Source organism: Aulonocara sp. 'chitande type north' Nkhata Bay, linkage group LG5 (assembly GCF_057382095.1).
Source record: "Aulonocara sp. 'chitande type north' Nkhata Bay isolate Kocher_YH1m ecotype deep benthic linkage group LG5, A_spYH_male_GT1.1, whole genome shotgun sequence".
In the NCBI taxonomy this organism is placed as follows: Eukaryota; Metazoa; Chordata; class Actinopteri; order Cichliformes; family Cichlidae; genus Aulonocara; species Aulonocara sp. 'chitande type north' Nkhata Bay.
This window is the reverse complement of record NC_141348.1, coordinates 19650061-19665951: the sequence shown is the minus strand read 5'-3', so window position 1 is coordinate 19665951 and position 15891 is coordinate 19650061. Positions and strand designations below refer to the sequence as shown.

The 15891-nt window shown below is 40.0% G+C and overlaps 1 protein-coding gene across 2 annotated transcripts in view; it reads right to left on the bottom strand.

Annotated features, from left to right (window-relative positions):
- LOC147330241 (vitamin D3 receptor B) overlaps nucleotides 1-15891 on the bottom strand; it is a 32579-nt gene that overhangs the window by 14072 nt on the left and 2616 nt on the right. For both annotated transcript variants that reach the window (XM_086291885.1, XM_086291883.1), the window contains one exon: nucleotides 2073-2220. In XM_086291885.1, coding sequence (XP_086148011.1) covers nucleotides 2073-2218 — 146 coding nt within the window. In that variant the 5' untranslated portion in view covers nucleotides 2219-2220. The remainder of the gene's footprint in view (nucleotides 1-2072; nucleotides 2221-15891) is intronic.

The window sequence follows — 15891 nt, the reverse complement described above, 5'->3', positions numbered from 1 at the left end:
ACACACACACACACACACACACACACACACACACACACACACACACACACACACACACACACACACACACACACACAAGCCTGGCACAAAATCATGACTTGCTCCAGTTTCGTCTTTGGAGAAATTGGAAACTCATGTCTGTATCAATGAGCAAGGAGTAGCCAAGACATTAAATACAGGAATGGGCTCGTTTGTATTCTCGGCCTGCTGCCGAGCATTAGTGTGGACACGAATGCTGTCAGCTGGTGTGTGTGTGTGTGAGAAGCTGTGGGCAGCGACTATACTTTATATCATAATACATACAGTGGGGCAAAAAAGTATTTAGTCAGCCACCGATTGTGCAAGTTCCCCCACTTAAAATGATGACAGAGGTCAGTAATTTGCACCAGAGGTACACTTCAACTGTGAGAGACAGAATGTGAAAAAAAATCCATGAATTCACATGGTAGGATTTGTAAAGAATTTATTCGTAAATTAGGGTGGAAAATAAGTATTTGGTCACCTCAAACAAGGAAAATCTCTAACTCTCACAGACCTGTAACGTCTTCTGTAAGAAGCTTTTCTGTCCCCCACTCGTTACCTGTATGAATGGCACCTGTTTGAACTCATCATCTGTATAAAAGACACCTGTCCACAGCCTCAAACAGTCAGACTCCAAACTCCGCCATGGCCAAGACCAAAGAGCTTTCGAAGGACACCAGGAAAAGTATTGTAGCCCTGCACCAGACTGGGAAGAGTGAATCTACAATAGGCAAGCAGCTTGGTGTGAAAAAATCAACTGTGGGAGCAATCATCAGAAAATGGAAGACATACAAGACCACTGATAATCTCCCTCGATCTGGGGCTCCACGCAAGATCTCATCCCGTGGGGTCAAAATGATCATGAGAACGGTGAGCAAAGATCCCAGAACCACACGGGGGGCCTGGTGAATGACCTGCAGAGAGCTGGGACCAAAGTAACAAAGGTCACCATCAGTAACACACTACAACGGCAGGGAATCAAATCCCGCAGTGCCAGACGTGTTCCGCTGCTGAAGCCAGTGCATGTCCAGGCCCGTCTGAAGTTTGCCAGAGAGCACATGGATGATACAGCAGAGGATTGGGAGAATGTCATGTGGTCAGATGAAACCAAAGTAGAACTTTTTGGTATAAACTCAACTCGTCGTGTTTGGAGGAAGAAGAATACTGAGTTGCATCCCAAGAACACCATACCTACTGTGAAGCATGGGGGTGGAAACATCATGCTATGGGGCTGTTTTTCTGCCAAGGGGACAGGACGACTGATCCGTGTTAAGGACAGAATGAATGGGGCCATGTATCGTGAGATTTTGAGCCAAAACCTCCTTCCATCAGTGAGAACTTTGAAGATGAAACGAGGCTGGGTCTTCCAACATGACAATGATCCAAAACACACCGCCCGGGCAACAAAGGAGTGGCTCCGTAAGAAGCATTTGAAAGTCCTGGAGTGGCCAAGCCAGTCTCCAGACCTCAACCCCATAGAAAATCTGTGGCGGGAGTTGAAAGTCCGTGTTGCTCGGCGACAGCCCCAAAACATCACTGCTCTCGAGAAGATCTGCATGGAGGAATGGGCCAAAATACCAGCTACTGTGTGTGCAAACCTGGTAAAGACCTATAGTAAACGTTTGACCTCTGTTATTGCCAACAAAGGTTATGTTACAAAGTATTGAGTTGTATTTTTGTTATTGACCAAATACTTATTTTCCACCCTGATTTACAAATAAATTCTTTACAAATCCTACCATGTGGATTCATGGATTTTTTTTTTCACATTCTGTCTCTCACAGTTGAAGTGTACCTCTGGTGCAAATTACTGACCTCTGTCATCATTTTAGGTGGGGGAACTTGCACAATCGGTGGCTGACTAAATACTTTTTTGCCCCACTGTATATATCATAATATAAGCATCTGAGTAGCCATTATATATGCAACTTGTGTGTACATGTGTCAGTAACTTATGCAATATTTTCCAATCATTTTGAGCTTTTTTTTTCTGCTGGCCACACAAACGTTATATCTGCACAGGCGAAAATTAAAACCATCAATTTTTGTACCTGAAAAAGCCCTTGCAGCCCTCACACGTCATGGCGTTGAAGTGGAAGCCAGTGGCTTTGTCGCCACAAACACCACAGATTCGTGGCACATTCCTATCGAACTCATCAGCGGCCACAGTGGACGTACTCACAACCGTGGGCTCCATCACTAAAAAGAGAGATGAAATCAAAGGAGGAAAAGGGGAAACAAAAAGACACAGTAAACAACACTGTAGAAACTGTATGCAACAATTAACACACACACACACACAAGAAAAAAAAGAAAAGAAAGAAAAGAAAAATCGACACGCTTGCCCAACAACCAGCTAAGGACCCGGGGTGGTGCAGCTATTCAGGCTGAGGCACCTGATCTGTTGAATTCTCTACCTGGATCTGTAAGATCTGCCCAATGAGTGAATTTCTTCAAAAGTCAGCTAAAGATGTAGCAGTTTAAAGGGACTGTTGAATTTCAGATACAGAATCTGCTTTTACATTTTGTGCACTTTTATTCTTTAATTCTTGCATTGCTTTCAACTTGTAATTTCTGCATGGCTTTAAATTCCATCATTTATGTGCATAGATAAACTTTGATTATATTTGATTTGATATTTGATTATGTTTATATTACTTAATAATTTAATTTAATTTTTTACACTGACGCACAACATTACATATTTGAGAACACAGATAATAAAAATAAAGTTCCACTGTCAGATTTTTAATTGTCTCTCAATTATTTGATTGTAAAAAGTGAAACACTTTGTTTTTTTAAATTTAATCTTTGGCCCTTTTTTTTTTAGGACTGCAACACCTCATCCTACTCTCTGCAGGGAAAATTAATTCTATGTTTTTGTCCAAGGAGAAAAAATGAAGACATATGAATTGAATATAAAAAAACCAACAAAAAAAACTTGTTAAACTTCAAAATGCTGAATCTCTGTAATTTGACTCTGAGGAGAAGAAAAAACTACATGTCACCACAAGGCTAGAATCCTCATGAACAACCGATGACTGTCTTTTTCACAAAGCTTCTTTCTTCTTTCTTTTTTTGCGTGCACTCTACAGTTAAAGTGAGATAAAATGATTAAAGTGTGTGAAGGAAAGGGAGGGTAAGTAAACCAGTAACCCTCTTCCTTAAAAAAACAAACAAACAAAAAAAAAAAACCCTAAAGAAAAGAAAAGAAAAACAGCCACTGACATACCTGAATAATAAAAAAGTTTGACGGAGTCCTTCATCATTCACAGGTAATTAAGAAACAATATTCAGCCCAAAAGTCTCAGCGACTTTTGTTGCTTTTCTGTTAGTTCAACTGTGAATATTAATGGTGTTTTGTTAAATGAAGGTCTAACTCCTGGTCCAATTTCATTAAGGACGTTTAGTCTTCATTACAACAAAAGGTCAAAAGCAGAATAAAACAGAGGGTCTAGTCATTGCCCTTGTTCTTTGCATGCATCAAGTGTCTACAGTAGCTTCAACAGAGACCACATGCCTTAACCAGGAATATGTGCTATGGTACAGTAAGACTTGTCAACAAATATTTGTTTAGCCAATTCAGCAGATGGTCACACAAACGTCTGATAAACAACAGACCACAGGCAGACAACAGACAACTTTTCAGACTTTTCAGCCTCGCTTCTGAAACAGTGAGCCCCAGCGAGGTGATATAAAGAAAACTGAGCAATGTTTCGCATCCTACATAAGAAAATAGTTATACCTAGACTAAAATGGAGTAGTTTTGTGTGAAAGCTGGAGAGTATTTACCATCACACAATACTGGCTGTGAAAAAGCTTCTACGAATACTGTGGCGACCCTGTTTTGTTATTCCAACTAGTCTATAGTGACAGACTAGGCAGGGTGTGCCTAAACTCTTGTTGTTCTCTGTCGTCTCAGTGCATAGCTTGTGTTTCTTTTCCCACCTCCCCTTTCTCACATCCCTTTCTTTCTGAGTGCAAAGTAAACAAGTTGTCTCAAAGGTCCTTCAGAGACTGTTGGCCTATAAAGCTGCGCTAATCATCAATCATATGACCAAACATTAACAAAATTCATGTCTATGTGACAGTGCCCCCAGGTTATTTATTACATGGCTATGCTTGATATCCAGATGATGAAAATATAAATGAACATAGGTTTTACATTTCAAGCACTGGGGCTCCATGTATCCAAAATAATGAGCATTACCCTTGCTGGCCAGGATTCCGGATTTTGTTTGCAAACACCAGAATGACCCAAAACACATTTGAAGAGGCTGTTTCCAAAGCAAACCAAACAAATCCACAGATGCATATACCACCTGGGTTAACCTTATGTTGTTGCAATCTTTGCCCCTAAAATTCTCATAGGTATGTGTTATAAAAGTTATATCCTCTGGTAGTTTTGCAGTGCCAGTAGATGGAAGGACTAACTCCTAAACAAAGAAATCACATCCAGGCAATGCAATGTCCCTGGGGGGGGGGTCTCGTGGTGCTGATCTTTCTCACATACAGTCATAAAAAAAAAAAAGCCTTTAGAAGTCCTGCTGGTATTTGGAAACGTGATACATTATCAAAAACCAAGAATACTCCATGATTCAGCAGAAAAAAGCAATGCTATGGCTGATTAAAATTTATAATAATCCTTTTCACGGGTCTAGTATAAGAACCACAAAGCTGTGAGTGCTGTCATGTAATATTACACAATTATGACCAGTATAAATGAGAAAAGACCTTTACAGAAAAAACAAAAACACACACACAAAACATAAAACAAGTTCTACTGAACACAGGAAAACTACTCCCAGTACACATTCACACTCATTACTCACTGTGAACCAAAATGCCCATTTGCTTCACTATATCATCAAATGATCACTGAAGTCAGCCTTCTGTGATTGCATTCAGGCTTGACAGGCCATTACACTAAATGCACAGTAGAATTGAGAGAGCTCTAAATAATGCATCAGGTTATTAGACCAGATCTGTAGTCATTCCAGTATTGGGCACGCAAAGCCAGGCGGCAAGTTTTGTAGCTTCGGGCTTCTACTGAACGTCTCACTCTTGAATGATATACATATTGTGTGTATGCCGCTTGCCATCAATCAAATCTGTCACTGTGGTAATCATGCAAAATAGTATACTACACTGTGTGTTACAGTGGTATAAAGTATAACACTGATTTGCTTACAGAGTTGAGGCAAAGGGTAAAAGAAGACATTATGGACATTGCAAGATATAACTCTGTACAATGACATTAACCATTTTTTTGTGAAAGGCTGTAAAGTTAACCTTTTGGTTTCCTCAATATTCTTGAGAGCCAGAAATTACAATATTTAAACATCAGAACGAAGTGCTAACTCGTTTAGCAAGTTGTACCCACAAACTGAACAGGTGAAATGCACAGGCATACTTCATTCTTCTAGTCCCAAGTAGAAGAATAATACAAAGGCTAGAATGTGCTTGTCCTACATTATATGTATACACAGCAAGACATAAAATGTGGTACCTAAGTCCATTATTAATGCTCCAAAAGGTAGCAACAGCACAAACATGGTTGTGAGGTACAGTTCAGCAACTTTATCTAGAGAAGGGAAGAACGTTGCATGTGTCAGGACTAGGGCTGGGCTATATCATACCGTTCACGGTAATACCAGTGTAATTTTGGGCAACGATAGGAAAATGACATATTGCGACAGAATATGGGTAAAACGCGCATGCGCAGTGCCTTTGTTTACATACGCACATGTCGGCGACGCAGAATGAGAAGAGCGATAGTGGATCGTTAAATGAAACAGATGAACCATAATTGGTTTGTAAAAATGCTGCAACTTCAGTGGTGTGGAACTGGTTTAGCTTTCATCCGTCAGATACACAACAAAGCACTATTTTTGGTAGCGCATGCTAGCAGGCCGTCGTTATTACCGTGTTGTTTGGAAAATATGGCACACTTAAAATCAATCCTTTAATTTTTCTGAAAATTGACAGTGCCCCTCATAATCCCATGTGCCTTATGTACGAATTCTGGTTGTGTTTACTGACCTCGAAACGATTTTATGTGGTACATGGTGCTCGAATATCTGTCAAGTGTTTTAGTGCGACTTTGCTAAGCTACGAACCCGCACCGCTTGATGGATTGTTGGAGCATTACGGCTATATTAGGCAGGCGCCTCGTGGAGTGATACGTACTGTGCTTCAACATAATATTACCGTGTTGTGTGTGTAATACCTCTTTTTAAGTTTTGTGGATATTATACATGGTTATGCTGAGGATATGTCGGCCAGTTTCCACTGGAAATGCCTTTTGGTTAAACTGTCAGCAAGGAATTTGCATTTGCACTGTTAAATTTTTATATGACTTTAATGCACATAAAAAAAACAGCTGCTTGTTTAAGTGAAAATACATTGATGGGTTTTTTGCACTAATAAAGTTGTGGAGTTGTAAAGTATTTTGTCTAGTGTCAGTTATATCGTCAGTTATATCGTTATCGCAAATTTTCAAATGTATATCATGATAAATATTTTTGGTCATATCACACTGCTCTAGTCGGGACACTTATTAGTCAAAACGACCACACTACCGTTGTTATGACGGTGGAAATCAGCCATCTAAAACCGATTCCCTAGCAGCCTGTTATCACACTGTTTTTGTCTTTTTTCATTTTATGATGGTAGTCTACAGAGACTGACTTGATTTTGGAGCAACTCCCAAATGACTACTGGAGAACCTGTGATAGATTTCAAGCCAATAAAATATAACAAAAGAGAAAGTGATTTCAGTTTTCTTAAGTGATTTTTTTTTTTCTTGGAGTTATAAACTGCTGATACCGATTTTTGCTGACTCAGATTTTCTTCTTTGCCTCAACGCAAAATATTATTTTCATAATAAAACGAATGATTGAACTTTAAATTGAACTGTAATTTCCCCCACACGGCAGTAAGTAATGGGATCTTCTCGCTGAAACAACTGAAAATTAAATTGTCTGCTAGGTATTGATAAACGAAAAATGGGTTGATGTGCACCCATCTTTGTTTCCTGACACATTATATCTTACCAAACAGTGAGTGTAACAGATTTATACAAAACAAAACAATCTATGGTAATTTAACTCAAAGGTAGGGTTAAACCAGGCAGCAGCTCAGTGGAGCTGAGAGCTGTGCAGGAGCTCAGCTCCTCCTACTCTATCCCATTATTGCTAAATCGCACACAACTCTTAAAATGCACTTTCAGACACTGCAGATTTCTTTCTTCTTCATTAAGCAGGTCATCCCACAGCTGCAGGATCGATGTGTGGTTTTCTAGATTAGACCGTGTAAATTTCTGAATTACTTAAATCTCCTGATATGATCTTATTGTAGCATTATTAGAATAAATGCTTTTCTGAACAGCAAATAAGTGAGCATCTGCACTAGCTGATTCAAGTTTATGAAGGAAAAATCATTTGAACCACTGCAAGATGGTTTCAAGTTATTTTCAGCAACAGTCCTAATATCACATTTTCCTCATAATTGAAGAATATAAAGACACTGCATTAGTTCAAACTGTCATTGGGCTGCAGTAACCCAAAGAAAATCTTGGTGTTAAAGTTGTGTGTAGTTGACAACAACAACAAAAAATCTCCAGGTTACTTTTTGATGACTTTAATGGGCCCTGGTGCAGAGTATCATGTATGTACTAGCCTTATTAACCTCAATTAAATTATATTAAAGTATATTAAATCATTTTCCCATAACATATGAGAAAAACTATTAATGCTATCAGACCTCATACCCTAAACAACAAATTCAAAATTACATACCGTATTTTCTGGACTACAAAGCGCACCCGAATATTAGCCGCACAAGCTAAAATCAGGGGAAAATCCTGTTTTGTACATACATTAGCTGCACCTGACTAAAAGCCGCAGGTGTTTCAATGTTGACTTATCATATGTAAGAGAATATGCACAAAGCGAATTGTCAGGAAAGAGATGGCTGTTTGGAGACACAAACGACACACTTTTATTAATATTTTGAAAAACAAGTTATGGGTAAATATTTGCATAACTTTTTAGGTATATGTACAAGTACCGGTAATTACAAGTGCGAAACATGTACTGTGCTTCATAAATGAGTAACAAATGTAGTACATAACAATAACCTACAGCACACCAGAAAAATAGATTCGGCCTACCTTTTAGGCTCAGGTGCAGTGACACAGCTTTAACAAGAAGAAAAGTCAGTCATTCACCACCATCTTTCTCTTCTTCCTGCGCACTAAAACCACCAAAGTCCTCTTCTCCAGTGTCGGAAACGAACAGGCTCAGGGTGGCTTCGTCATCCACTCTCCGCTTCTCTCCTTCGTTGTCACTTTCAAAACCAAAGAAATCCTCGTTGTCAGTGTCAGAGTTGAACACCCTCAGAAGGGCCGTGGCGGTGTCCTCCTCTCCATCATGCAGCAGTCCAGCCCTTCGAAATCCGTTGGTGATCGTGGATGTTTTCACACTTTTCCACGCTGTCAGAATCCACTGGTGGAGTTGGGCATAACTTGCTTTTCGTAAGTTTATCGCCGCTCATCATCCACGCCTCCCACTGAACGCGTAGCGCTACTTTGAAGTTTGTTTTTCGCGCTACTTCGTACGGCACTACGTTGCCTGGCGGACGGACATGTGACCAACATACCACTCTTGAACCCCGATACTGTGTGTCTGATCACATGCCCTTCCGCCAGGCAACGTAGTGCCATACAACAGCGGAACAAACAAAACAAATCCTCTTACGATATCACAAAAATCATGGACAATCCATAGAAAAGCCGCACCTGACTAAAAGCCGCAGGGTTCAAAGCTTGTGCAAAAAGTAGCAGCTTATAGCCCAACAATTACGGTATGTAATATACTGACTTTTTTGTGTAGCTGCTGCTACTGACAAATGCCTGAGTAATCGAATCTGTTCCTACCAAACAGTCATTACACCAAGCATTTCTGATATATTTACACTAAAACTCTCAAGTGTTAAACAGTAAAGTTTAAAAGTTTTTTATCTGATCATTCACCTTGCAGTGTAGGTGATGTAGGTTTTCACAATTACGTGCTGCAACAGCGTAGATGGTATTGTTTTCCCCTTCAGAATAAGTCTGTTTGTCATCATGGCAAAATGATCACGTCAAAGTCCATCTTCTGGAGGACAATTTTTTTTCAAAGCAATACTATCACAGCCTTGAAAGGTGCAGATACACAACTTTACAGGTGTGCAGTTGACAATGGATTCAAGGCCCAGTTTGCACTGCAAAAGAACCAAGTCAGATTTTTCAAATCCTTATATTTTAACTTCGTGTTTTCTAGCATACTTGTTTTTGTTACTAGGTGGGAATATCTTGCAATAGACGAAGGGTTCATAAGAACTAGAATAAACTGAAAGTCAATGTGTTACTTGTTTCACTGTTATTATGCACAGAGCAGAGTGTTGTGCTTTTGGAGACGGGGGCGGTCTAGCAATGCTTTTACCTTTTTTCCATACAAGGTGCATCTAATCAACCATGACATGGCTGCACGAGTTATTCAAAAACATCACCGTATTGCCTCTGCTGTTATCTTAGCAGGAAGAAGGAAAAAAACTATCCTACTGTATATAAACGATGGACACAGCCAATGAAGCCAATGAAGCCATTTCAAAAGTGCCAACTGAATAGAGATCTGAGAAAAATTACCCAAATGCTCATTTGATTTATGATACTAATGAGTGTATAGTTATAATCATTTGTTTCAAATTTTACTGAACACAAGCTGTTTTTCATTTTATAAATAATGGTCCTATTTAGCCTGAAAAAAGACAAAAAAAAATGTAACAAACAACAACAAAAAACCCCAACATCATCCCCTTGCTTGTGATGTCTGGTTTCAAAACACAAGGCAAGAGCCACAGTGCTCAGCCTTAGGCTTCAACATTAGAGTCCACAAACCAGTGGGTGATGTCATGCTGGCTACATCCTCCATCACAGTTTACCATCTTATAGAAGCCATTTTTATTCTTTTTTGAGCTGGTGCAGTTGATGTTCATCCTTTTCTTTTAATTTCCAGGGCAGAAAAGAAGGAGAAATGTTAAGGGGGAAAAAAATAGATTAATTTTATCTTAATTTTAAGGCTGCTTTTATCCTCCTACAAGTTTACTTACAATTCGCTCCCTTTTAAAGAACAGGCTAAGCAATTGTGCATAGAATAAGCACAAGACAACATAATTTCATGTTATGATTTGCATCAGGACTGCCATCTTGGCAAATCAAATGAAGCAGGGCTTGAGAAAGAGGGAGTTACTATGAATTTGAAATGTATTGTATATTTGTGGCAAAAGCTCTAAATATAAAAAGAACACGAGGAGGTAAAACAAGGACAGTCAGTAAATGACACAGAAGGCTGTACATATTCTGTGCGAAATTATGTGGTACTGATGGCAATTAAGGTCACCCATCTCAGCCGTATGACTAGTACAAACAGGGATAAGTTTACCTCAGCTAAAAGAAAAAGAAAACTATAGTCTGACATGCTCATCTAGACACCTCCACTGGTTTATTTAAAATACTTTGAATCTCTTATGCTGCCTGGGTTGTTTATTGAATGTGGTCTGTCTCCAAAGCAATAGTTGCAGTGTACATGCACAAATTCATAGCTTTGCCCTTTGCTAAACCACTACTTAGTCATAAGTACAAAAATATGGGTTTAACAGTGTAACATCAAACGGTTTTGTTGTTGCACAATTTCCGCTGGATTCCATAATCTTCGTTTAATCTTGGTGTTGGGAACATCACAGGATACAAATCTTTTCCCTTTCTTTATGTTTCAGTTACACCTAACTACAAGGATCATTTAGATGAGTTCCCATCTATTTCCCTGTGAATGGCTGTTTGCACTCATAAAGAGGAAATGCCATCCCACAGAAGCGAGCAGTGAGTTTCGTAGGACAAGAAGGATGCAGACGAGAAGCAGGCCAGAGAGTGAAAGGAGATGTGGGGGTATTGGAGCAATAAGAGATAAAGACATATACAGCAAGTAGAGGAGGGGTGACCTCTTTGTCAATGTGACTCTGTGTCTCACAATGGCCCACTGTACCCTGCTTGCTGTTTTGGAAATGAGGAAGAAATAAATACTATGAGGAGCGGGCACACAGCACTGTCCCAAAGACGGCGATCAACGCAAACAGCCTGTTTTTGTCATTTAAAAGGCTGACTAAAAATACACACAGTCATAAGCCACTTCAACTACTGGCTAAATATAAATACATGTCTCATCTTTGACAGGCCCTCATCTTGAGAAGGATCAGGGGGGAAAAAGCAATTTGCTATTCGTGTTGGAATCACATTTAGAGTATGATTTATTTCTGCTGGTCCTGCTTCACTCTCATTTTAAAATCAAGGAGCTCATTTGGCTAGTATCTGTTGTTGTATGCATACACACACCGATGACTAAGTTTCTCTACTGATCGGTTAGGATAACTAGGGCAGCTATTAACTGATATATCTGACTATATGTTGCTTCATCATTAAACGTCCTAGAAATTCATAAAAATATATATCCCAAGGGCCTCACGTCTTTGCTAACAATCCAACAGCCAATAATATTCAAAATATGAAAAACAAAAACTTTTAATCAATTCCTTAATACAGAGATAGAAACCGAGAAACAAATTGATTATAAAGCTTATAAGCAGCTTCTTTTGCACCATTGGCACTGTTCTCTCCACAACTGAATAACTCTCATTTTAGAAATAATTGCTTGAAATGAAATGAAATTACAAAAAAAGGCAAAAGCAAAATGTACTGAAAGACTGGAGCTCGGAGGTCAGACATACAGTGGCAGTGGAGGATGAGCAAGAGAAGAGGGCCGCAGTAATTATGCGCAGTACCACAAACTGACTCTAGCATGTCATTTTAACTGGGTGGTGAAAGCTGCAAAATAAAGACATTACCCCAATTTTGGATGAGAGGCTAGGGAGGTTCCCTGTCTTTTAACCCAAAAGACCAGCTGAGGGAGAACAAGTGCTACTTAACATGCAGTGGAGCAATGACTCATCTTTTCCTCCTTTGATTTATTCACGTTATGGCTGAAATGACACACATGTTTCTCATAATCCAGAGTAGGGCTGTGCGATATGACCAAAATCCCATATCCCGATATAAAACATCTATCGTCCGATAACGATATAAATCACAAAAAATTGAATCTTTTCTGTAAATTCTGTGAATCTCGGGTAGGTGAAGTGTTTCCAGCTGGGCGTCTTGTACCTGGAGTCGAGTGTTTTAACCGATGCATGAAACTACACATTTTTAGACATAGGTTGTAACGGCTGCCGTTTTCTTTGTGAGTATTTATTACACAGCGTGCTGCGGGGAAAAGCCTGTTCTAACGTTTGAGTCTAAGGTTTATTTTTTAGCACCTGACGGCTCTTTTTTTGCTTCTCATCCGTCAATACTCTGCATACTTTTTCAAGGGATTCCTTTTTTTTTGAAAATTCTCAACAGGATCTTGAGCTTTATTGTGAAAGGTTTATGTGGAAAATAAACAAGCGGACATGCGATGGTTTTACCATCGTTGTTGCTAACGACAACCCATAAAAACAGGCGCTTGTCCGTCTGTAGTGTGGTTATATTAAATATAAGAGAAAGCGAGAACTTTAAGAAATTAATATAGCCACTACAGTGACCATCAAAACGATGAAAAAATATTGCCGTAAACAGTTTATTTTGCGACACCACGAAACAAACGATAGCGTAAAATGAAACGATAGATGTTTTTATATCGTCATCCGATATATATCGTTATATTGAACAGCCCTAATCCAGAGACTGATGCTATAACTGGTCCCAGGTTAGACCAGCATTGTCTGCGAAATGCTTAATGCTTCGCAGTTGAGCAGCTCATCAATTCTTAAGATAAATGGTCTAGAACTGTGAGTGGTCTGGTCTGAATTAGCATTAATGTGCCCGAAAAAAATAAAATAAATTAATTTTAAAAAATTTATCACATCTTGCAATAAAACAGAGTATCCTTATTTGCCTTAACACATGAAAATCATTTAATTAAATGTTAATTAATGAACACCTGGCAGGATTTTAACTCTGAGGACTTGGAGGAATATCCCACCAAAGTCTGCATAATTTCTTCAGAAAATGGCAACAACCACATCACATTTATTAGTGCAAAGTGTTTGCACCACACATCCTTGTGTCCCAAATGACCACCTCTATAACTACACCTTCTAACAGGTTGACATTTGATGTCAATCAATGCAAATATGATGTCTTGAATACAGATCGTGTTAATCTGAGGAACACAGAGAGCAGACATCTTAAGAGCTAGTATATGACATGCAGTAACACAATAAACATGAAGGATTATTAATATAGTAATGCACCACTTTGTGTACCCCTGTGTGATTCTAGGTATCTGTAACTGTGTGTTTCTGCTACACTTACTGGATCTACAGGGAGTGTGAGCTGCTGTGAAATATTCATACAGGGATAAGTGCCAATGTGGACCATGGCAAGAGTCCAAAATCACTCATAAGATAACTTTTTTCCCTCTGTTCTTCTTGCCATTGAATTTCCAGCTGCATCACAAGTATGTGATTACCAAACAGGAGAGTGGTCATTGGTTTTCATTGTCAGGTGCCCTTGTTACTTACAGAAGAAAAATAAATAACACTTCAGCTGCGAAAAAGATTTGGAACACAGCCCAGATGTTAGATTAACTTTCATCTCAGTCAATATCAAGTGATTATAAAACACACCCTCAACCCATGCCCACCATCTAACAAACCTAATTAAGTGATGCCATTAGAGCCTGGACGCTGAAATGAACCGTGATTGAGGACAGGGCAGGATATAACAAAGCAAGTAACAGGGAGGACCCAGACAGCGTTTTCAAGAAGGGATCATTTTAAGTGCACCCAGATATACAGAAGAGAGAGGGGAAAGCGGGAAATAAAAATCTTTGGCATCACGTCCCAAGAATGTCAGCAATGAACTTACAGACCACATCCCAACACATAAGAGTCAGAGTCAGAATCACATCCAGACCTATAACAGTACTGGAAGAAAGAGAGAGATTGCTATGGAGCGTGTGAGGGTGTAAACTAGAGGAGGACCTGCACCACAGTCCAATGTGCATGCTCCAGCTACATCACATGACGCAATCCCACAAATGAATCTGAAATTGTTCTCTTCTGCCAAAAGTTTTTCTTAAAGGGAAAAAAAACATACAGTTAAAGAGAAACCAACAAAGGGGGGGGGGGGGACAAAGATGAGTTTTTGAGGGAGTTAGAGAGAAAAGGGAGAAAATATAGGCGATGAGTTTTACTGCATACTTCAGGCTGGGTCACTACGAGTACTTAACACATCAAACAAACTGGATCTGGAATGACCCTGGCTACAGAGGACTGTTCTACAATGGAAATACACAGCCTTGTGACTCATGCTTAGAAAGGTATATAGAGTAAAGCCAACAATACCATTTTGGGGGGGGGGGGGGGGGGGGGGGGGGGGGGGACGACACACAATGAAAAAAGGAAACTGAAGGAACAAGGAAGGTGGGTCTGAAAATAACACAATCTGAGATTAGTGATATATAATCTCAGATTGTGATTATATATATGTTAAAAACTCTTAAGTTAGGAAAAATAATGAATAAATAAATGCAGGAAACTGTGTAGAGAAAACAATAGAACCCCCCCCCCCAAAAAAAAAAGAAAAAGAAAACGGACAACGTAGACCTAACAACAACAACAAAGCAGACAACCAGAGTCTGTAATGCAGCTAAACAACCGGCTGAGCAGACTGGTCCAGTCCTGTCTATTCACTTTGCCTCTCTCTCATTCTTCCTCCTGCAGCCTCCATGGGACTATCTCATGCTCTTTTCCTACAATCGCAGGGAGCATGTTACAGCTGCAGTAATAGCACATGACAAGGTGACCTGTGCCCCACACAGGATGGGCTAAACTGGGGTTGGAAAGGGTGGGGGGTCCCATGTCCCGTGTCCAGCCCTATGGTCTCTGTAACCCCCTCCCCACCTCACGCTCCCCCAACCCAACACCCAGGCCCCTCTGCTGGCCAGTAACGAGAGAGAGAGAGAGAGAGAGAGAGAGAGAGAGAGAGAGAGAGAGAGAGAGAGAGAGAGCTGCAGTGACGGCAGGCTGCCCCCCTTATGCTGGGCCCCTTGCTGGACTCTGGAGGGGAAAGAGACGAGGCAAGGAGAGGCCCACTCAAACACACACCAAAAGTCTTGTTTATGTCTATGTTGAATTTGACAGAAAAATGCACATTCTCTAGCACACGGAGTCACACACGCAGAAAATCCAACTGGACAGAACCGGACACACTACAGACATGTGGGTGAGGTGGATGCAAAAACACTTAGCCGACATGTCAGGTTATATAACCACCATAAACTGCTCTCTCTCATTCAGGAAATAGTCCTATTAAAAGACATAAACTTAAAGAATTCACTGTTTGTATTTCTATAAAGAAGTCAGATTTTGAATGTGATGCTTCTGGCCTAGAAAGCATCAACCACAAGATGTAAAAGAGGACCCAAAGACATTAGTGAGAACTTAACACTTCATTAGTCTTACAGGCAACAGAACATAAGTGTCAAAAAGCGTGCATGCGCAGAGGTACGTATAAGTGGGTCTTCACAGCAAAGCACAGCAGCTTCTCTCTTTCTATAGGGTCACATGTAAGAGGAAGCAACCAATTACCCTAGTCATGAAAAAGAGGAGGGGGCTGGGGTATTTCAGTGTGTAGGAGACCTAATGGGTTGTGCTATCACCACAGCATACCCCTCCATAAACAACCTGCTACCTGTTACTGTAAATAATGACACAAACCAGGCCCTTTTCGTA